The sequence below is a fragment of the Pan troglodytes genome, chromosome 23, assembly GCF_028858775.2.
Source record: "Pan troglodytes isolate AG18354 chromosome 23, NHGRI_mPanTro3-v2.0_pri, whole genome shotgun sequence".
In the NCBI taxonomy this organism is placed as follows: Eukaryota; Metazoa; Chordata; class Mammalia; order Primates; family Hominidae; genus Pan; species Pan troglodytes.
Window position 1 is genome coordinate 175073 of NC_086016.1, and position 21995 is coordinate 197067.

The window sequence follows — 21995 nt, forward strand, 5'->3', positions numbered from 1 at the left end:
TATCAAGGTACACCAAATATATATTATATACTGTACATTAAGATATCAAACTACACCAAATATTTATAAAATACTTTACATAAAATACAAAAGTATACCAAATATATATTATATACTGCACATAAAATATCAAAGTACACCAAATATATGTTATATGCTGTACATAAAATATCAAATTACACCAAATGTATCTTATATACTGTACATAAAATATCAAATTACACCAAATATATATTATATACTGTACATAAAATACCAAAGTACACCAAATATATATTACTTACTGTACATAAAATATCAAAGTACAGCAAATATGTATTGTATACTCTACATAAAATATCAAACTACACAAAATATATGTTATATACTGTACATAAAATATCAAAGTACACCAAATATATATTACATACTGTACTTAAACTATCAAAGCACACCAAATATATATTACATACTGTACATAAAATAAAGTACACCAAATGTATATTATGTACTGTATATAGTATATCAAAGTATAGCAAATATGTATTATATACTGTACATAAAATATCAAAGTACACCAAATATATATTATATACTGTATATAAAATAGCAAAGTTCACCAAATGTATATTATATACTGTACATAATATATCCAAGTACTCTAAATATATATTATATACTGTACATAAAATATCAAAGTACACCAAACATGTATTATATAGTGTACATAAAATATCAAACTACACAATCTATATATTATATACTGTAGATGAAATATTAAAGTACACCAAATATATATTATATACTGTACATAATATATCAAAGTACACCAAATGTATATTATATACTGTACATAAAATACCAAAGTACAACAAATATATATTATATGCTGTACATAAAATATCAAAGTACACCATATATATTATGTACTGTACATAAAATGTCAAAGTACACCAATTGTATATTATATACTGTACGTGAAATATCAATGTGAAACATCAACTAAATCTGGGAGTGGTGGCAACCTGATTTATAGCCAGTTGCTGAGAAGCACAGGTAAAACAACGTAGGGCCCCCATTGTTCTTAGTGTGGGAGGCATCTCTGGCGGGACTCGGCCCTTTGGAATCTAATGCTATATCTCGGTAGTTAGCGTCACCATTGAATTAGAAGACACACATACGTTGAGAATAATCTTTCTGGTCATTTGCTGCATGTCTTATTTACAATATGTAATCAAATTCTTTATCCTGACCTTATGGCACCTGGGTTGAGAACCAAGATTTGAACCAAACATTGGTCTGTCACGTTCTGAGTTTGAAACTTTGTTTTGCCTTTAGCGTTTTGCTATTGCTTTTTCGTTTTCTTTTGTTTCGTTTCGTTTCTAAGTTCTGGGGTATATGTGCAGGATGTGCAGATTTGTTACTAAGGTAAACGTGTGCCATGGTGGTTTGCTGCACCTGTCAAACCATCACCTAGGTATTAAGCCCAGCATGCAGTAGCTGTTTTTCTTAACGCTCTGCCTCCCGAAAGGCCCCAGTGTGTGTTGTTCTCCTTCCTGTGTCCATGTGATCTCATTTTTCAGCTCCCATTATAAGTGAGAATGTGGCGTTTGGTTTTCTTTCCCTGGATTAGTTTGCTGAGGATAATGACCACACATCACCACTGTTTTTGTTTTTTAGTATAAAGGGTAGTATTTTATTGAATAAGATTTGCTCACAGAAAAATAAGCTTAAATCTACAATGAATGCCAGACTCTACAGCAGAAAGCAATTTTCTCACTTTTCCACACACAATGGTTCCTACTAAGTGAAAAAAAGCCATAAAATTTCATTCACAAATGTACTATTCTGTCTCAAAACATCTCACATAATCATGCACTGTACTAAAGCCATTAGATCAGTTCTTCAGTCAGGTTAAAGAAGTAGCCCTCTAATGACTGACTTTTATAATGCTATCAATATCCACTCCCAATCAGTCTGCCATTGTTAATGGTGTACAGCATTACTGAATAAATTGGAATTGATGCGCCCATATCCACGGAAAAACTGTGACTTATGATGGTTTGATTTATGATTTTTCAACGTTCTGACGGGTTTATTGGAATATTAGATGCGTTTCTGAGTTACACTGGGTTTATGAGTATGTGACCTTATACTCCAGAAACAGCTGTATAAGGAAAAACAGGTGTACCTAATAAAAGTATGCTTAGTGACTTGGGATAAACCAATAGATGTTCACAACTGATGGAGAGCCGTGAAAGAGAGATAGCGGTAAATAGTTACAATAACACAATTTTCCTGCACCTGTCGAGGATTTCCCCAAAGAAACGCAGAATGTGGGATGCACCTAAGGCATATGAAAGAGAGAGGGCAGAAGGAGTAAGAGAGAAATAAGAGGAAGGAAGGAAGGAAAGAAGGACGAAAGGAAGGAGAAAACGCCGGTGTTACTAAAACCCCCCCAAAAAATGGTTTCCCCCTGTGGGTAAGCCTACAATGTGGATGAATCTTGAAAATATTGTGCTACGTGTTATGTCAGTCCTAACAGCTCACCTATTGTGCAATTCCTTTTATAGGAAATGTCCACAATATGGAAATCTATGCATATGGGATTGATCGCACTAGGTAGTTGCTACCTAGGGCTGAGGGTCAGGGAGAGGGTTTGAGACAGAATGAGGAGTGACTGTCTATAGGGTTTTTCTCTGGTCAGGGGTGATAAGACGTTCTACAATGGATTGCGAATTAAAATTGAATGTGCACAACCACAGGTATACTAAAAGCCATTCAATTCATGACTTTTAATGGCGGAATCTTATGTGGCGCACTCTCATGGAGACCACGGCAGACATAGTGAGAGAGAAAAAGGTGAGTAAATATCTGAAACGCAGGCAGAAACAGAGAGAATGAAAAGCCCTGTGAAAGGAAGGGAGAGCGAAAAGGGAAAATGGTCCTATTTACAAATGACAGATGTGAAACTGGGGTTCACATCAACAGTGTCACTGCCAGGAAGGAGGGTCATGCTAGCCATGTCACCGGTAGCGTGGCCCGCAGGGACGCCGACCTGCTGGAGCGTCGTGCCAGCATGGGCTCTGGCAGCCACGTGGGCCAGCAGGAGGGACCCGCTGCACAGCTGTGGGGTGAGGATAGACTGGGTGGTGATATCGGCCATTACAGGGGCCTCTTCTGCTGGCAAGAGTGTGACAGTAGCAAGTAGATGGACAGGCCTGCGTGTGAGGACGGAATGCAGGAGGGGCTCTTGTGCGGCTGGGTGTGGGGCCGTCACGGGAACCGTGGAGAAATGGCCAGGTAACTGCGTCATGTGGGCTAGTAGATTGGCCAGGGCTTCGAACTGAAGGACAATAACGGGGAGTAGCTGTCAGGCCCTGGGAGTGTCTGAGTGTAAGTGGAGATGGGTTTGGGGTCACTGAGGGATGCGTGGGAGCCATCGCTGTGTAGGTACAGGTCATAAGGAGATAGTCTCGTGAGGCCTGTGAGTGTCCAGGGTTCCCCTGGGTGCCTGGGGCTGACTGTGGCAGAAATCTGGGGAAGGCTGGAGAGAAGCTGGGAGACCCAGGAGAGTCCCTGAAGGCAGGGGGCGAAGAGGTGAAAGAAATGGGGGAGGGTTGCAGTAAGGTCCGTGAGTTTGTAGGTGATTCCTGGGTGCGGGAAGCTGACTCCAGGTGAAATCTGGAGATGGTCGGAGAGTAGCTGAGAGAGACAGAAGAGTCCCTGAGGGCTGGGGGTGAGAACATGAGGGAGACTGGGGAGTAAGTCAGTGAAATTCGTGAGTTCGGTGGTGTATCGTGGGTGCCTGGAACTGACTCCAGCTGGAATCTAGCGAAGTTTTGAGAGTAGCTGAAAGAGACACAAGAGTCCCTGTGGGCTGAGGGCAAAGACCTGAGAGAGACCAGGGAGGACCTCCGTGAAGTCTGTGAGTCTGTAGGTGATTCCGGAGTGTGGGAGGCTGACTCCCGCTGAAATCTGGGCGTGGTGGGAGAGTAGCTGGGACAGACAGGAGAGTCCCATGGGGCTGGGGGTGAAGACATGAGAGAGACTGGGGAGTAACTCAGCGAAACTGCTGAGTTTGGTGGTGATACCTGGGTGCCTGGAACTGACTCCGGCTGAAATCTGGGCATGGTTGGAGAGTAGCTGGGACACACAGGAGAGTCCCTGAGGGCTGAGGGTGAAGACAGGAGAGAGACCGGGGCCCCCAGCGGGCTCTGGAGAGTCAGGCAGCCTGTTTTTTCTTAGCTCTCTTCCAAGAACCCCCATCCTTGGTGGTCACCAGGACCTAAATCCTGCTCAAGAACTGGGGACTCAGAGGTGGTAAAGGCCACGCTGAGGCCCTAGAGTCAGAGCCCTGCCTGCCAGGCCAGGACTCTTGGGGACCTCCCGGGCGGTCAATGCTCCCCAGACCACCTCCTGCCTCCATCCTTCCCACAGCTCCTCCTGCTCAGTCATGGGGTTTGCAACACCCTGCGATCATACCCAGTGTCACCAGGTTTTACATAGGTTTTCGGAGAGGTGACACTTGCTTCTGGGGTCCTTCGGGATAAGTGGGACGGAGGAGAAAGGTGTTGAGGGCCCATGCCAGGTGATGAGAGGGGGCACAGTGGTGGGCAGGAGCGGGAGCCGTCTTCGGGGTTGAGGGTGCCCCATTTTGTGCAGGTGGTGCTGCAGCTTGTGCCGCGCGTCCTCCAGCTCCTCACAGCGGCGCCCGAAGGCCAGGTTCACGGCGTCACACTGGAGTCCCATGTCCTCGGAGGTGTCGTGAAGGCTGCAGTCCACCAGCACCCACAGGTTGGCCGAGTCCAGCGCTCGCGCTGGGCGCGGCACAGATTGTCCTGCGTGAACTTGGTCCAGGTCTCAGGGGTGGAAGCGCTGCGGGGTGGGAGACAGCCAGGGGAGGGTCGGGGAGTCTCTGCCAAAGGCTGGGGGCCCTGCCACGCCCCCATTCCCTGTCTGTGCCCCATGCTCCTGGAGGAACTGCATGGACTCCAATGCACCCCGTGCAGACCCACGAAGCCCAGTCCCCCAAGCTGCCTGCCTCCGAGTGCCCCCCTCCCACAACTCCCCTGAGTCCTCCCACACCCTACCCACCCCGGGCACTTAGTCCCCTCCTGCCCCCGCAACCCCGTTCCCAGCACCACTGCCCCCGAGGCCCCCTCTGCAGCACCTCCGTCCCCCGCAGCCCCCCTTCCCTAGTACCCAGCGCCCGCGTCCGCTTCTCGCACCCAGGAGTTTGCCGCGCTCAAGTGGGCGGTGGTCGCGCTCCCTCTGCTGGCCTTGGGTGGAAATGCAATCCTGCCGGCGCCTGGGGCTGACCCCACCCCACCCTGTCCTGTCTACGGGCAACCAGGCTGTGCACGCGCTGGGCACTTGAGGAGGTCTTGCTCGCTTACTCATGCCAGGGGCAGACAGTTGCCCAAGTGCCCTCGGGGGCGAAGGCCTCCGGGCCAGGCTAGGGGAAGCAGCGCCGCTGGGGCCCCCAGGCAGAGGGAGGCGAGACCACAGCCAGGGCAAGCACGGGGGCAGAGCTGGGGCCCCCCTCTCTTGGAAGGTGGTGGAGTGCCAGATGAGCCTGCACCTCGGTGCTCTGGCTGTGGTGGCGCCCGCAGGTCTCGTCGAGGTTGTAGGCCTCCACCTTGTCCGACCAGTCCATCTTGCAGATCTCCGTGTGCTCCCGGTTCAGTCTGGGGCGGGGTGGGGCAGGGCTTTGGTGTGTGGCCAGGGAGGGCCCCGCTGGGGACCCTCCATGCTGCAGGCTAGGCCTTCATGCCCGCTTCAGGAGGGAGCTCTGGGCCGGCTGTCCTCGTGCTCAGCAGTGACCAAGGGCTGCCGCCCATGCTGGGAGGCTGCAGATCAGTTGTGGCACTGGGCTTTGGCCACGCAAACTCAGGCTGGGCCGGAACCTCCCCCACCCAGCCCTGTGCTCCCACTGTGACCTGGGGCATCCCCTGCCGGCTCTGAGCTTCAGGGTTCTGTCGTTCAATGCCTTGCCCCAAGACCAGCCGTGGGTGGGGTCAGGAGTCATCCCTTGGGCAGCCCTCAACCCACCGGATCTGGCTCACTGCTTGCACTATGGCTCTCTTCAGCAGCTGCTGAATGTTCCAGATGAGCTCAGCTTACTGAGGGAGGAGACGCCCTGAGCACCAGAGCCTGTCCTTGGTGAGGATCCCAGGAGGCCCAGCTGCTGCAGGCCTTGGTCAACACCTGAGCAACCAGAAGGAGTTGAATGCCGGGCCTGAGCTCTGACTGTGCAAGTTCTGCTTTCTCACTGGGTTTATCTTGGGCTTTTGGGCATTCTCCTTGGTGCATTGTAAGTGGGGTGTTTTCCTCCAGGGCCTTCTATGGGCTGCTGGGAAGGTCCCTCAGTGGCAGTTCCCACGCCCCAGGCTTCAAGAGTCATCACTGCTGCTCACTCAATGCACCCAGGAACGTTGGCCTGCCCCTGGCCTCTGGACAGCCCCTGAGGACCCAAACTCTGGGGGCCCAGATGCCCGCCCAGGCTGCCCCTCAGGGCTCTGTGTTGGGAAAGGCCATCCTCACACCAAGAACAGGAGGAAGACCCTGTGTTTCTTCTTACTGCCTGGCCCGTTTAATTTTCTGTGTGTAGGAACAAGCCTTTTTTCCATGTGATTGGGGTCTTTGCCTCGACCACCAGCTACCTCCTTGTGTGCCAGGGCCCGAGTCCTGCACCCCTCTGTCCCTGGGTTTGCCTCTTCCTGCACTGTCAGTGTCTCCATCACTTGGCAGGCGCCCTTGTTGAGGGCAGAGGGTTTGCGAGAGCTGCAGCAGTTCTTGAGGCACTGAGAGGGTGCAGGGGGTTGGGCCTGCAGAAGGGGAAGGGAGGGAGGAGGGAAAGCATGAGGGGAGGGAGGGACTCAAGTTTTCTTGCCTGAGCTTGGGGGTATGGCAGACCAGCTGCTCCCACCCCACATCTTTCACAAATGTCTACAGGCCTGTAGTGGTTCTCACGGAGGTCCCAGGCCCTGAGAGCTCAGGGAATTCTCCAGAGCCAGCATCAGGGCCAGGACTGAGTTACTCTCTCACCCTATGGGGTTGCCCCATAGACAAGCTGGGCTGGATTGGGGAGTTACAGGCGACATGGAGAAGGGGACCTGTGGGTGCAGATCTTCGTGTCCCTGGCTCTGTATAGGATGAATGGGAGCAGTGGCTCCCAGCCCACCCCACCCTACCTGTCCACACCCACAGTGCTGGCCCAGACCTGGGTTTCCACCTCGGGAGCAACTGTCCCAACCAGGGAGCATCTCTGGGGAGCCCAGGGTCAGGATGACTGTGCCAGGACTCAAAGGGATTGGAGGAGGAGAGGAGAAACAGCTGCTTAGAAGTCAGGGGCCTTCTGGGGCAAAACTGCCTCCTGTCACTAAGGGGCCAGATTTTGGGACTCAGGGGTCTCACGCACAGAGGGCTGGTCTCCTGTGTGCTTGCAGCAGCCACGTGGCTTGTCCACATGAATTGCCGGGGGCTCCTCCTCTCTGCACCCACAAGTCCTGGCCACCCAAGTCTGCTGACACCTTCAGCAGCTCTGTCTCCACATGGTCGCGCATGAGGTTGGCATGCTGGCGGCCGTGGCTGCACTGCAGGTTGTCAGTGGTGATGGAGAAGGGCGCCTCCGTGGCATCCAGGGCGTGCTCCAGGCGTTGCTTCTGGGCCAGCAGCAGATCGGTCTCCGCAGCCAGCGCCTCCACCTCGCGCTGCAGCTCTGACTTCCAGCTGTGCATGTCCTGCAGTCGCTCGCCCACACTGCACGTGGAGACTTGCTGCGTCCGCTGCGCCAGCGCCTGGGTCTCTGCGGCCAGCTGCTGGCTCTCGTGCCCCTGCAGCTCCCGCTCCGACTGGTTGCAGTCGGCGAAGGCCTGGTGGTAGCGAGCATAGCAGTTCTGGAACCCCACCTCCAGCTGGCGGTGGCCAGGCCGGAGGACGTGTAGGCGCCCGTTTTGCAGACCACATCGTACTCTTTGCAGGGCAGCTCGCAGGGCGGCACTGTCTGCGGGGCCGGCTCTGGTAGGAGCACATCCGTGTGCACCATGGTGTCTGCCACCCACCAGGGCCAGGGGAGTGAGGAGTGTGTGTGGTCAGCTTGCTGCGGTCAGCCCAGTGCAGTCAGCGGGGCAGCTCCAAGGGCTCAGTCCCAGAGCAGGACGTGGCTCCCAGTCGCTTGGGTGACACAGTAAACCAAGAGCTTCCTGTTGCCAAGAAACGGGGTCTCTTCTCCAGTGGCTAGGGGAGGGGGCATTCAGGGCGGCGGGCAGAATTGCCCTCTTAAAGGGCCAGGCAGCCCCAGCCCCACCTCAGGGCAATCAACAGTGGCCAAGGGTTCCTGTCACTTAGAGGATCCCAGGGCCAGCCCATCTCCAGCCTCTGTGTCCCACCCTTAGGGTTCAGGGTGTGGGTGGGGACCTCCTGCCCTGGCCCCTTCGTTGATTCATCCATTTGTTCCTGGTTTGCTCTCTGATCCTGTCCTGTGCAGAGCTCCGCGCTCAGGGTGAACAAGACAGAGGAGGCTCTGCCCACCTGCCCCCTCAGGGCAGAGGGCTGTGGCTGTTGTGTGGGTGTTGGGTGTGCTGAGTGATAGTGTTACTTGATGCCGTACAGGTGGCTGCTCTCCCTGCCCTCCTGGCCCCAACAGCAGCCTGGTAGCACAGGGAGGGTCCCAGGCCAGGCCCCCTCAGGGGCAGTCTGAGGCAGTTCCTGCAGGGACTCCACTCCCTTTTCTCCTGGACCTAGTGCCTGAGAGCCATGCCCTGGCCTCTGGCCTTCTCCTCCCAAGTCCCAGCCAGGGTCCCCTCAGGCTGGGCACAGCGGGGAGGGAGGGAGTCTGAGTGTGCTTTTCCCTGGGGAGTTGAATTCAGCCTCTGGGTAAGTGTCCAGAGTCAGATGCCCAAATCTGCCCCACAGGGCGGAGGCAGGTCCTGTGCTGTGGAGGCTGCCCTGAAAGGCACCCAGGGCCATGCTGCCTGGCGGAGGCTGGATGGGCAGTAAGCGCCCCAGGACACATCGGCGTCCCCCACACCTGGGGCCAGGGGAGCCCCAGCCTAGGCGCGATTCCCCACGCAGCCAGTGGAGGGCGGCTTTGGTCTGGCGGTGAGAAGCCTGCGGCTCCTGACTCGGCCTCCCCTCCGCCTGCCTGGCGCATGCACTCATGGGGACCCCAGCCCCTCCAGCCTCCTCTTCCCTGAGAACGCCGCACCAGAAAGTCCTCGCTAGGAAGTCCATGCCCTTCCTACAGCACAGGCCACTGGGCCCCTGTTCCTTCCACCTTCACCTCCTCTCCCACCACAGCCCGCACCCTCACTCCAGCCAAAGGAGCCGGGGCTCCTCCTGGGCCATTCCCACCACCCCGCCCAGGTCTCTCCAGCACCACCATTTGCCGGCCAGTGCCCTCCTCCTGGACCTGACCTCCCCTGGTCCTGACCTCTCCCATGGCCAGAATCCTCAGTCCATGCTGCTGTCACCACGGTGTGCCTGGTCTGACACAGCCTCCTGATGGGGCTTTGAGGACAGCAGCCGGGAGACTTACCCCAACCCAGGCCGAGCCAGAACCTATTGCAGGTGGCCTGGGAACCTCTTCTCACTGTCCGTCAAGATTGGGAGGTCAGGGGACCTTCAGGGACTGGTGTGGTCTGAGAAACATCCTTGAGCCTCGCCATGACTCAGTTTCCCCAGATGGCAGCAGGCTGGAGCCCACGCAGGGCAGGATGCCAGGCTCCACCTTTTGTCTGGAACCTGCATTCACTGGGCACCTCTCTGTAGGCATAGCAGAGCAGAGCTGCCTGTTTCTGTCCCTGATCTGCAGCCCCAGGAGCCCGAGAGACCACCTAAGCCAAGGAGAAGGCCTCTGGGCCAGAGCCCAGCTCTGCGAAGTGGGAGACCTCTCAGCCTCCACTTCCAGGTGCCCTGAAGTCGTTGGCAGGGGGTGCTGCCTACTTGGGGCTCCCAGACTAAGGGAACACATTCACCTGGTGACCGCAATAGGCCGTGCAGGCTGAGGCACAGGATTTGACCAAGGACGCATCAGAGTTAGGGGACTGGGCCCTGACTCCTGCCAGCTGCAAACCCCCAAAGCCCCCAGCCCTCTCATGGGGTGAAGACACCCTGAAGGACACTCCAGTGTGCTCCCACCTCTGGGTTCTGCCAGCCAGAGAGTGGGACTCTCAGGCCACATGTGTCTTGCTGGATCTCAGCTTCAGGGACCCAGGGTGCTGGCAGCTCTCTGAGACCTGGGTCGGGGGTGTCCATTAGAGCACCTTGGTCAGGACCCAGAGATGGGGAGGGCAGGGCTAAGAGCACCCCAGGCAGTTGGCATCTCCAGAAAGCAGGAGGTAGGGCATGGCTCTGTGACAGATGTCCCGTGACAGGGAGGATTGGAGGGAGAGAGGGACGTGCTCAGGGGCTGAGGGGCAGAAGAGACCACCAAAGGGCACCTTGGACACTGGATGGCCCCAGGAAGGCCCCTGAACCCCATCCTGATTGATCCAGGGCCAGTGACCTTGGCCCAGACTGCAGGCCTGGGGACTCAGATTCCTTTAATTTCTCAAGAAACTACTATACTCCTTTTTGGCATAGCTGTACGATTTTACATTCCCACCAGTCATGTGTGAAAGCTCCAGTTGTTACTCATGCTTCCCAGCGTTTGATGATTTATTTTTATTTTAGCTATTCTGATATATATGTGTTAGTCTTTGTGGTCTTAATTTGCAAATTTGTAATGACTAATGATATTTAACATCTTTTCCTGTTCATAATTAAATACCATCTGTATTCCTTTTCACATATCATTAGCACAAATGTGAAAAATCAGAACAAAATTTTTCACACAACTTCAAAATTTTTAGAACAATACTCAAGGGAAAAGGTGTTCATTTAGAACAATGAAAACAATGAGACATTAACTTCCAGCTTAAATAAAGTTGATTGTGTGCATAAAAATGGTAAAAATATTGGACTTTCTTGGCAAAAGAAGAAAGGGGAAGACTTTATATTTTCTGACATAATATTCATCATTTGTCTTTGGTTTGTGTATTATGTGTATGATTTTGAAAAACTGCATCAAAGATATAACTTTCTGGTGTTTGGTTTGATATTATCCTTGCAAACAGAAAAGTTGGCACATGTTTCTATATAAAACTGGTCAAAGTTGGCCTAGGAATGATCTTACATTGTACTTTCACTTTACATCATACTGTAAGAGTTTAATAACAGCTAAGGCATCAGCATTGATGTGGACTTATTATCCCTATTCAAGACGTGGTGTGAGGTTTAGGAGAGTTATGTGCCCTTTATCATAAAACAAATCTATGAAGCATTTATATAAAAACCCAGTATTTCTGGTTTCAAATTCAGTACTGTGCCGTCTGCTTGATAGATTTGTTCGCAGGTTAGAGACATTTTATTGCATAACTTCCATGAAATATCACAGTTGTACTCTTGACTATGTTTGAATCACAAAAAGACTTTAATCTGCACTCAGTTCTTGCAACTAAAATCTTCAGTTTGAATATGAATTTCACTTAAAGAACATCCCTAGAAATTTCAGAGAGAAAAAGACTTTACTTGCAGAATACAATCTGCATTTGCTTTGACAACTAGTTAGTTCACATATGTAAAATAAGTCTACCTGTCTGTATGCATAATTTAGATGTAACAGTAGTGTGGTAATGACTTGTTAAAGCAATTAGAATGGCAGTGGATCATGGCACAATTTACCTTAAAAGCCATGAGCAGAATACATCACAAGCTATGATACAATAAATAGTCATTACGTTTAAAGTAGTATCCACATATAAGAACACAAAGCATATTTTAGCCCTTTAAATGAAAGCTTCATTCAGTCAATATTGGTCTTCCTGTAGATGCATTTATGAAACAAAACCACAAAACATACAGCTTACCCGCTTCTCAAAACTCATTGCACAATAGGTTGAGGGACTTCTCTACACCAGGACCTATTATTAAAACCAGTAAGTCCTCAGTGAAAATCATTTATTTGCCTGGAGTGTCATCTGATGTGTCTGTTGTAGGCAGCTGTGGCAGTGGTGGGTGGTTTAGTGACACGGACCCTGCCCACATCTGTCCATCCATCAGTGGGCTAGTGTCTCTCTGGCTGCACCTGAGAAGGGTCTATAGGAGTTAACGGCATTAGCATGGGATTGAAAAGAAATCATCTTGGATTCAAACTTCCATTTCAGTATTCATTTCCAGCTAAGTTTGTGTAGCATGCTTAATGTTTCTGAAGCTCAATTTTAGTAATGGTAAAGTATATCTGCCTAAAAGACAGGGACACATCCCAGTTTTGTGTTTTTTTATTTTTATTTTATTGTATTTTTCTTGAGACGGAGTTTTGCTCTTGTGGCCCAGGCTGGAGTGCAATGGTGCAATCTCGGCTCACCACAACCTCTGCCTCCTGGGTTCAAGGGACTCTCCTGTTTCAGCATTGTGAGTAACTGGAATTAATTACAGGTGCCCACCACCACGCCCAGCTAATTTTTTGTATTTTTAATAGAGACGGGTTTCACCATGTTGGCCAGGCTGGTCTTGAACCCCTGACCTCAGATGATCCACCCACCTCAGATGATAATCCCGCCAAGTGCTGGGATTACAGGTGTGAGCCACCATGCCTGGCCTTATCCTCAAAAAAGAACTTATCAAAATTGTATGTGTGTGTGTGTGTGTGTGTTTTAAGTAGAGTAACACTATATTAAAATGCCACTATATATGTTCTAACAAAAAATCTCAATTTAACAAATGTATGTGGGGAGAGGCAGAGAGAGAGGGAGAGAGGGAGGGAGAGAGAAGGAGGGAGGCAGAGAGAGAGAGAAGAGAGAGAGAGAGAGAGATATCTCTGGTGTCTCTTCCTTTTTGGATGGTGACCCCAGTCCTAACAGATTAGGGCCTTACCCTTTTGCCCCTATTTAACTTTACCTTCTTAAAAGCTCCTTCTCCAAATACACTCACACTGGGAGATAGGGCTTCAGGTTAGGAGTTCTGGGGGGACATAATTCTCTCCAGAACAGACACTAATATCATGAGTGCTCAGATTGCTAGTGAATATGTTCTTGTTACAATTATTTTTACTTTGCAGTTTTAGATAATGAATACTTGGATAATAAATACCCACTGTATTCTAATTTTTTCAACACTTCTTACTTGCATGGATTCTAAACAGAAGTCCAATGTAATTCTTATGTCTGTTTCTCTGTAGACAATGTGTTTCTTCCTCTGCCTTATTTTAATCTTTTATCTTTGTTACAGGTTTTCTACAGTTTGAATATGATATTCCTAGGTATATTTTTAAAATATTCATCCTGCTTGGTGTTCTCTGAGCTTTTTGGATTTATAATTTGGTGTCTGTCATTAATTTGTGTTTTTTCCTAGTTAAAAAAATGAACTTTATAGATTTTACATTCTCAACTTTCACTTATTTTCAAAATGAGAGACAAGACACCTAAACTCCAAGATTTCAGTCCTGAATGCAATAGTACCAGATTTTCAAGTTGCGTAAGTGAACTGCATAAACACCACTAGTTTCAAGTGTACCCTATAAGAAACACATGGACATACTTGCGTTGTTTAACCACACGGTGTCATATCAATAAACATCAAAGTATCTGACATATATTTGTCCATTAAAGGTAAACACAACTCTGAGTATCAAATTAAATTAATCATTTGCCTTTTATAATCTAAATCAGAAACTGAAAAACAAGAAGAATGTAGAGGTAAGTGGCTGAAAATGCTCCGCTTACTGCACACAAGCATATCATGACAAAGAATGCTAGAAGTAGCTTTCCTCAGAAGTAATAATTGAACATTTAAAATATTATTTTATCAGAAAAGTTAAAGCTTTTAGTGTAAAAAGCATGGTAAATGACATTTTAACTTAATAGTTAACTATATAGCAAATTATAGATTTCAAGCAATTAGTTACCCACATTTCACCAGAACATTCAGTGAAAGTGTCTACTCTCAACATTGACCAGAACCTTCCTGTTCTGAAGTGTCTACTCTTTAGAGTTGCTTCAGCTTTACATATCTGTAAAACCAAAGATTACTCAATGAGAAGTTACAGCTTATTCTGTACTAGATACACATAATATATATAGATTTAGAACAAATGGATGTTTTTCAACTTCAAAAAAAGTATTTTAATTTACACAATGTTAGACTGTTTTTCACCCATGTGTATACATAACACTGTTTCCCAAATTCAAAGGGTCCACTTCCATAATTCTAAAGCAAAAATAGAGGCACATAAATGGATAATAATTCATAGTTTTATGCCTTTTTTAACCTATCTTTAAAGAAATTCAATTGCCATTTAGACAAAGAGGTGATGAACCTGTAACAAATTTCTATGACTTGGAAAATTAAAGGTTTAAAAATCCTAAATGTTGTAGCTCTGGGCAGTTTGCAATCTGTGCATGGGTTCACTCACCCTATGGTCCATGAACTCCCTTATCCTGCAAGCTGTAGGTACTTTCAGCAAATATGAGACTCAATAAGACTAAGGAAGGGCTTGTTTAAATTAGTTCCCCTCACAGTTGATTCTAATCTTGCAATGAACAGATTTAATGTACTAGTGAGTTAAATTTTAAAGTAATTATAAAGCCATTTACTCTATCATAAATGAATGAAATGTAAGAATCACACTTAAAACAAGTCTTTCATTTTAATGAATGGTATCTTTCATTTATTTACAAAGGAATTCACTTGCCAGCAGCATTTAAATATAGAAATAGTCTCGTCTTTTCTCTAGTGCCTTTTATAAAGCAGTGCCATTTCTAACTAGGTGTATTTGTTTCCCAGCTATTCAGTAAATACACTATAGGTATCTAATAGATTCAAGAAAAGATTGGAAAATTGAGAAGATTTAGCATTTTAAACATTTGAAAAATGTTGCTACAAAGCATAGATTATGAATGCATTAGTAAAATAAATTGACACCTTATGTGAGAATCATTAAGTTGGTTTAATTATATCACAGAAGTATGGGCTCACTAATATTTATACCAATTTATGCTAATTAAACCAGAAAGTTTCTGTAGGTAATTCAGCTCTGAGCAACCATTTAATAGGGTTATGAAAAACAGAACCAATGGTTATATAGTACCCAGAATATAAACCTCAGCAAATTCAAACTTTTGGAATGGCAACACAAATGAGAATGAGAGGCAATATTTCATTTCAAAGTACCATAGGCTGCTAAGAGTGTTCTTTTCTTTTAAAAATTTGTGTGGTTGTTAGTAATGTACCTTAACACTGGTCCTCCTTGACAGCGGTGTTAGAGATGGTTAGGTAGAACCTATATTACGGAAGTCAGCGTTGCCCATTTCTTTAGTTCAGTGATTAAAATTGAAATTGCTTTTACAAAACAATTGAACTGCTGCTTACAATATAAATAGAATACCAACAGGATTCCTGTTGTATTCACATTATTCTCTAATTAGTATTTTTGCATTTCCACTCTGACCTGACCTTCAGTAGTTCCTTTATTTTTATTTTCAAGCATTTTTGTGAGTATATAATAGGCACATATATTTATGGGGTGCATGAGATGTTTTGATACAGGCATGCAGCATGAACTAATCACATCATGGAGAGTGGGTATCCATCCCTTTAAGCATGTATCCTTTGTGTTACAATCCAATTAGATTCTTTTAGTTGTTTTTAAATGTACAATTATTGACTAGAGTCCCCCTGTTGTGCTATCAAATAGTATGTCTTATTCATTCCTTCTCCCTATTTTTGTACCCATTACCCATGCCCTGTCTCCCCCCACCCAGCCCCCTTGTACTTACTATGTCCATGGGTTCAATTGTTTTGATTTTTAGATCCCACAAATAAGTGAGAACATGCAATGTCTGCCTTTCCATGCTTGGCTTATTTCCCTTAACATAATGATATCCAGTTCCTTCCATGTTGTTGCAAATGACTGAATCTCATTCTTTTTAGGGCTGAATAATACTCCACTGTGTGTATCTACCACATTTTCTTTAATACATTAATCTGTTGATGGACATTTAGGTTGCTTCCAAATCTTAGGTATTGTCAACAGTGGTGCAACCAACATGGGAGTGCAGATAATTTCTTCGATATACTCATTTCTTATTTTGGGGGTATATATCCAACAGTGGGATTGCTGGATCATGTGGCACCTCTATTTTCAGTGTTTAGAGGAACATCCAAACTGTTCTCCACCGTGGCTGTACCAGTAGTACCTTAAAATGCAAATGCAATTGGTAAAAGAATAAGGCAGCATGTAGTACTTGCACTTACAAATACTACCAGTTTTGTAACAATTTGCATTTTTTTGTCCTTGAAAGAGTAACCACTTAATAAAACAGATATTTAAAAACGCAGTATTCCTTCCTTTGCATGGCATGCAGGAATGGTGAAAGCAAAGAAACAGTCATCCCTTCTCTTCCCCCCACTTCTGGTCTCCCGAAATAGGAATGCCAGGTCAGACAGGTGGAGGAGGGAAATGGGGCACAGGTCAAGGTATGATGAATCTCTTAAAAAGAAATCCGGCCAGGTGCAGTGGCTCACGCCTGTAATCCCAGCACTTTGGGAGGCCGAGGTGGGCGGATCACGAGGTCAGGAATCGAGACCATCCTGGAGAACACGGTGAAACCCCGTCTCTACTAAAAATAATACAAAAAAATTAGCCGTATGTGGTGGCGGACGCCTGTAGTCCCAGCTACTGGGAGGCTGGGGCTGGAGAATGGCATAAACCCGTAGGGCGGAGCTTGCAGTGAGCGGAGATGGCGCCACTGCATTCCAGCCTGGGCGACAGAGCGAGACTCCTTCCCCCCACCGCCAAAAAAAAAAAAAAAAAAAAAAAAAAACTTTCCCCAGAATGCTAGCCCGATGGGAACTCCACCCCATCCATTCCAACCTAGTAAGGATAGTTTAGTTTGTCTTTTCTGGTCTCACTTCTTTACATCTAGTGTTGTTTTTTTGTTTCTGTTATTAAATTTCAGAAGACAAACCTTGGCATTTTCTAAAAGAAATTATTTTTTACCTAAATACATTGGACTTTGGTCTTAATTTGAAGGAATAGGATAAGTGGACTTTAAGAGAGCGTTCCTACTCCTCCTCTTCCAGTGGCTGCTCTGGGTCCCTGAAAGAGGGTGTGATGTGAACCATCTGGGTTGTGAAGTGGATTTTGTTGAGCCTGTGTTTTTTAAGTCCATTAGTCCTGCCTGAGGCTGTGCACCCTGGAATCCTTGGCTTCACCTCTGGACCACCTTCAGCCAAGTGGTGATGGTGGAGAGGGTCCCCCCATCTTCCAGGACATGTGACAGTTTGTAGGTGGTGAGATGGAGGGGGCAGCTTTTAAATCTTCCAGTACCCATCCCCGCTGCTGGCGGTGCTCTCCCCATCGTCCTTGTCCAGGACTCCCATCAGGGTCTCAATCTCTTCTGTGATGCTCTGACTCACATGCTGGGAGGCCCTTTTCCCAATGTAGTCCCTGATGTCCACATTGGCGTCCTATGTCCCCACTAGCAGCTTCACCATCTCCAAGGTACATGGCTGCCAAGTGCAGGGCGGTGTAGCTCTGGCCTTGCTGTTCCCAGGCAGCAGAGGCTCGTTGGGGAAGTTGACCAGCATGGCCAGAAGCTCCAGCCTGCAGTGCTAGGTGCCTGTGCAGGCAGGTGAGGCTGTGATGAAGCCCAGAGTGGCCAGCAGGCCGGCTGGCACGGGGACAACCCCCTAAGCTGTCCACTCCCCATCGGAGGCCGAAAGCAGCCAGCCGTCCTCCCTGGTCCAGCTCATCCAGCCCCGCAGCTCTCCTCCTCCGCGGACGGGAAAGCCAGCGCTGCGCCGCCAGAGTCACTCGCCTCTGCGGTGTCCTCGGAGGAGGAGATCCCAGGCTGCTGCCTCTAGGACACAGGTTCCTCTTCAAGGGCGGGGCGCTGCCCCTTCCCAGATCGCTCAAGTTCTGGCGTAACGGCCTCGGGGCGGTAGCCCCCCAGGAGCTGCCCGTGTCCGCCTCCTGGCAGCCATGGGGCGGGGGCTCCAGGCCCTCTCTGGTCCCGGGTCCCGCATCTGGGGTAGGGGCTGGTGGAGCCGGCGAGCTCTTCCTGCGTCCCCGCCGCTCAGGGCGACCCGTGCAGGGTCTGGGCTCCCCGTCGCCCAGCTCGGCCCTGCCTGTGGAGCACCTCGGGGACCGCTGTTTCAGGGAGGGGATGGTGAATGCTGCGCTCCGCGTTCACGTGGACGGGGGACAGGTCCCAGGGGCGCGGCCTCAGGCGGAGGACCCGCCAGAACCTCTTCCTGAGACGCCATCAGCAGGGTCTGTGCAGTGCCCACAGCGTTCACCCGGAGATACATTTAAACAGTTTTATTCTCCTGTTTTTTTTTTCATTCCAGAAACCATTACTACTATGCAACAAAGTAAAAAATCTAGTTTAAATAATAATTTGATACGGTCAGGTGGGGATGAGTGCACACGTGTGTGTACACACACACGCAGGCTCTAAATGGGATATTTTGGTGGAGCAGAGGGATAAGGCTTTTATTTCGTTGGTGTGTTGAGTTAGAATCGCCCTTCTCACAATTAAATAATTTAAATCAAGAGTTTTGTTAAAGCTAATTTGTACACCTAGGCAACATCTTTTCTCCATATATTTATACACATATACACGTCTCTAATATTTGCATTTATTACTTCATCTAAAAGAGCTTGGAAAAAGGGTCCTAAGTCTTGTCTAGTTAAGGTAAAAATCTATATTTTAAGGTAATAAAAACTTTTGCTATGGACAGAGACATCTGTGGGTGAAGCTGATTGATGTTCCATTGAAGGAAATGATATGGGGTTTTCTAAGGGAAAGCCCAGCATGCTGCAAGGAGAGAGGAGGTCCCGGGAGGGAATTGGAGTCAGCATTAGGATCTAAGTGTCACAGGGGAGTGTGCTCCCAAAAAAGACTGTGACTGTTTCTGTGTCCATCCTGAACTGGTTACCATGAGTGTGTGTGTGTGTGTGTGTGTGTGTGTGTGTGTGTGTGTGTGTGTGTGAATTAAAAGAGGAGTTACATGCTGGGGCATTTCTGGTATCTCAACTGGCATCTCAGCTGCTGGTGATGATGGCTATACATTTTCCTCAGTATTCAATGGTGCGTATTTCGAGTTAACAATCCACCCATTGGCTGAGGCAGGTGGATCATCTGAGGTGAAGAGTTCGAGACCAGCCTGGCCAATATGTGAAACTCTGTCTCTACTAAACATACAAAAATTAGCCAGGCATGGTTGCAGCACCTGTAATCCCAACTACTCGGGAGGCCAAGACAGGAGAATTGCTTGAATTCAGGAGACAGAAGTTGCAGTGAGCTGAGAAGGGCCACTGCACTCCAGCTTGGGCAGCAGAGTGAGACTTGGTCTCAAAAAAAAAAAAGTTATTGTGACATGCTGTACACATGCTGTGCACATTCACAAATTCAGTGTCTCCCAGAAGTCTGAGATTCTTTTTTTTTTTCTTTCTTTCTTTCTTTTTTTTTTTGAGACAGAATTTCACTCTTGTTGCCCAGGCTGGAGTGCAATGGTGTGATCTCGGCTAACTACAACCCCCACTTCGTGGGTTCAAGCGATTCTCCTGCCTCAGCCCAAGTAGCTCCTGCCTCCCAAGTAGCAGGGATTACAGGCATGTGCCACAATGTGCAGCTAATTTTTCATTTTTAGTAGAGTTGGGGTTTCTCCACGTTGGTCAGGCTAGTCTCGAACTCCTGACCTCAGGTGATCCACCTGCCTCGGCCTCTCGAAGTGCTGGGATTACAGCCATGAGCCACCATGTCCAGCCAGAAAGTTTTAAGGCTATGATTATTAGACCATCATACAAACAAAAAGTACTTAAAAAGTCTCAGGAATGCAGTCCCTCATTGGCCTGGTATGACTAAGATAAAAAGAAGTTGGTCGTGAAAATTTCTGAATGTGGTTTAGGACAAGGAACCCCAGTAAGATTCAGAGACAACCTAGAAAATTGAAAGACAATTTTACTACCCAAATCACCCTTCTATAAAAAATAATAGAAGATGTCAAATATGAAAATAAAACTGTCCTCTGGGCCCTCAATTTTCTATGTTATTGGGAAGGCAGGCAGCTACTCAGCAGTTATATCCCATAAGAATGGATAACACTAAAACAACTGACAGCATCAAGTATTGGTTAGAAAATGGAACTGATTCTCTCAAACATTTTCATTGTAGTTTAAGATGGCACAACCACTTAGGAAAATGTCTCCCCATTTCATACAATGCCAAATATATACTTATTTTATAACCCAGAAAATCCACTCTTATGTACTTAAACTCAAGAAAAGTGAAAATATTATTACAGAAAAACGTGTATATCTGATTTGTTCGTAGCAGGTTTATTCATGATAGCCTCAAATCAGAAACTGCTTTTGTGTCTATCGATAGTGGAATGGATTATAAACAAAACAAGCAAAGGCCTCAAACCTGTGGTATAGTCATAATATTGAGTATTACAAAATAAAATTAATGAATAATCAATAGGAGCAAAATGATGTGTCACAAGCATGTTTAGTGAATGAACATAAAAATTATATAATTTATAGTTTCACTTACGTAAATGGTGAAAACAGACAAAACTATCCTTTTGTGGAAAGAATCAAAACCATGGAAGCCTCTGTGTTCAAATACTGACTGGAAAAGGGCATGAGAAAACGTGTTTCTGCCAGATCTTCTATATGCCTGATGTACATTCACTCAATGTATTTTGCATATACTATTTTTGCAAATAAAACTGAGACGCAAAATAACTCAAGAGAAAATAGCTAGAAATAGGTAGAGTTGGGATAGAAGCCTTGGAAGCTCCCCCCTACCTTGCTCACCTGGCACAGGCCAAGGAAGCCCTGGGACAATGCTGTCAGTGATCTGAAGGCCTTCCAGGGGAGCCCGCCAGCCCATGCCGGTGCCCGAGCTGCCCGCCGCCATCTGAATATGTTGCAAAGACAGTGCTGGCCTGGCAACCGGTGACGCTCCATGCCCCACCCCGACCCCCACTTCTACCCAACTAGCGGCAACCCTAGAGACAGAGGTCTGGGCAGCAGCGGCTAAGTCTGGCAGTTGGCCAGGCGGCCAAAGGACGGGAACTGGCCGTTCACCCCATCCCGGTTTCCATGGAGCACTCAACCACCATGGCCCCTGAGCGGACCCTCAGGCCTGGTGGGCTGTGCTCTGTGCCTGCAAACCTGACGCCATCCAGGGGAGCTCCACCTTCCCGTGCCAGCGCCTCAGCTGCTGCAGAAAACTGCAAAACTGCAAGTTGCACACAGGCAGAGATGACGGAGCAACCCCTGACCCTCCGTGCCACTCACCCTACCCGCACGCAGACCTGCCACGCGGACCCTGAGGCCGGTGCCTGGGCGCCCAAGTCAGGCAGTCCGCACAGCAGTGGCACCAGGGTGAAAACCTGCTGCTCAATACCATCCCAGTTACCACGAGGAGCCAGCCCCTGAGTTCTTGGAGGAGGCCAAGTCACACCAACCCCTCAAGTGGGCAGGTGATGCACTTGACCCTGAGGACATCAGGTACCAGGCCCGCCAGCTCACGCCGGCATCGGAGCTGCAGCTGCAGTCTAGACGTGGTGCACCGGCAGTAAGTGACTGGACACCCCAGACCAGGCCCGCCCCCCAGTAGCGTGGATCCTGAGGCCAGACCCCCAGGCGGCAAAATCAGGCGACGGGCTCCGCCAGCAGCCGCTCAGTTTCATCCGTGTGGATACAGAGTGACCAGCGCCAGGGCCCAGGATCCAGAGAGATGCCCAAGAGGAGCGGAACTTGAGGCCAGGTGGGCTGTGTGCTCTGCGACCCTGAGGCCATCCAAGGGAAGTTCCGGCATCCCACGCCAGTGCCAGATGTGCAGCTGCAAACCGTGCGTGGGGCACTAGCAGCAGTGAGGGCTGGTGGGGGAAGGAGCAGCCCCTGACTCTCCCTCCATGCCTCTCCAGCTACCTGACCCTAGCCACACAGACTCCAG

At 48.2% G+C, this 21995-nt stretch overlaps 1 protein-coding gene and 1 pseudogene across 1 annotated transcript; both read right to left on the reverse strand.

Moving 5' to 3' along the window:
* Positions 1-5434: 5434 nt before the first annotated feature.
* LOC129139089 (tektin-4-like) lies at positions 5435-10645 on the reverse strand (annotated as a pseudogene).
* A 2948-nt stretch (positions 10646-13593) lies between these two features.
* On the reverse strand, positions 13594-20951 carry LOC134809754 (ankyrin repeat domain-containing protein SOWAHC-like). Its single transcript, XM_063808435.1, has 2 exons — positions 20849-20951; positions 13594-18213 (listed from the first exon to the last, which is right to left on the reverse strand). The coding sequence occupies exons 1-2, from the start codon at positions 20949-20951 to the stop codon at positions 17411-17413; spliced, it is 906 nt and encodes a 301-aa protein (XP_063664505.1). The 3' UTR covers positions 13594-17410.
* Between the last annotated feature and the right edge of the window lie 1044 nt (positions 20952-21995).

Bases quoted from the DNA above. Each gene is read 5' to 3' on its own strand.
- LOC134809754 (XM_063808435.1), bottom strand. From the start codon at position 20,951: ATGGCGGCGGGCAGCTCGGGCACCGGCATGGGCTGGCGGGCTCCCCTG. The intron at 18,214-20,848 runs GTGAGCAAGGTA...CCCCGTCCACGT, and splicing joins GCTTCCTTGGCCTGTGCCAG to GAACGCGGAGCGCAGCATTC.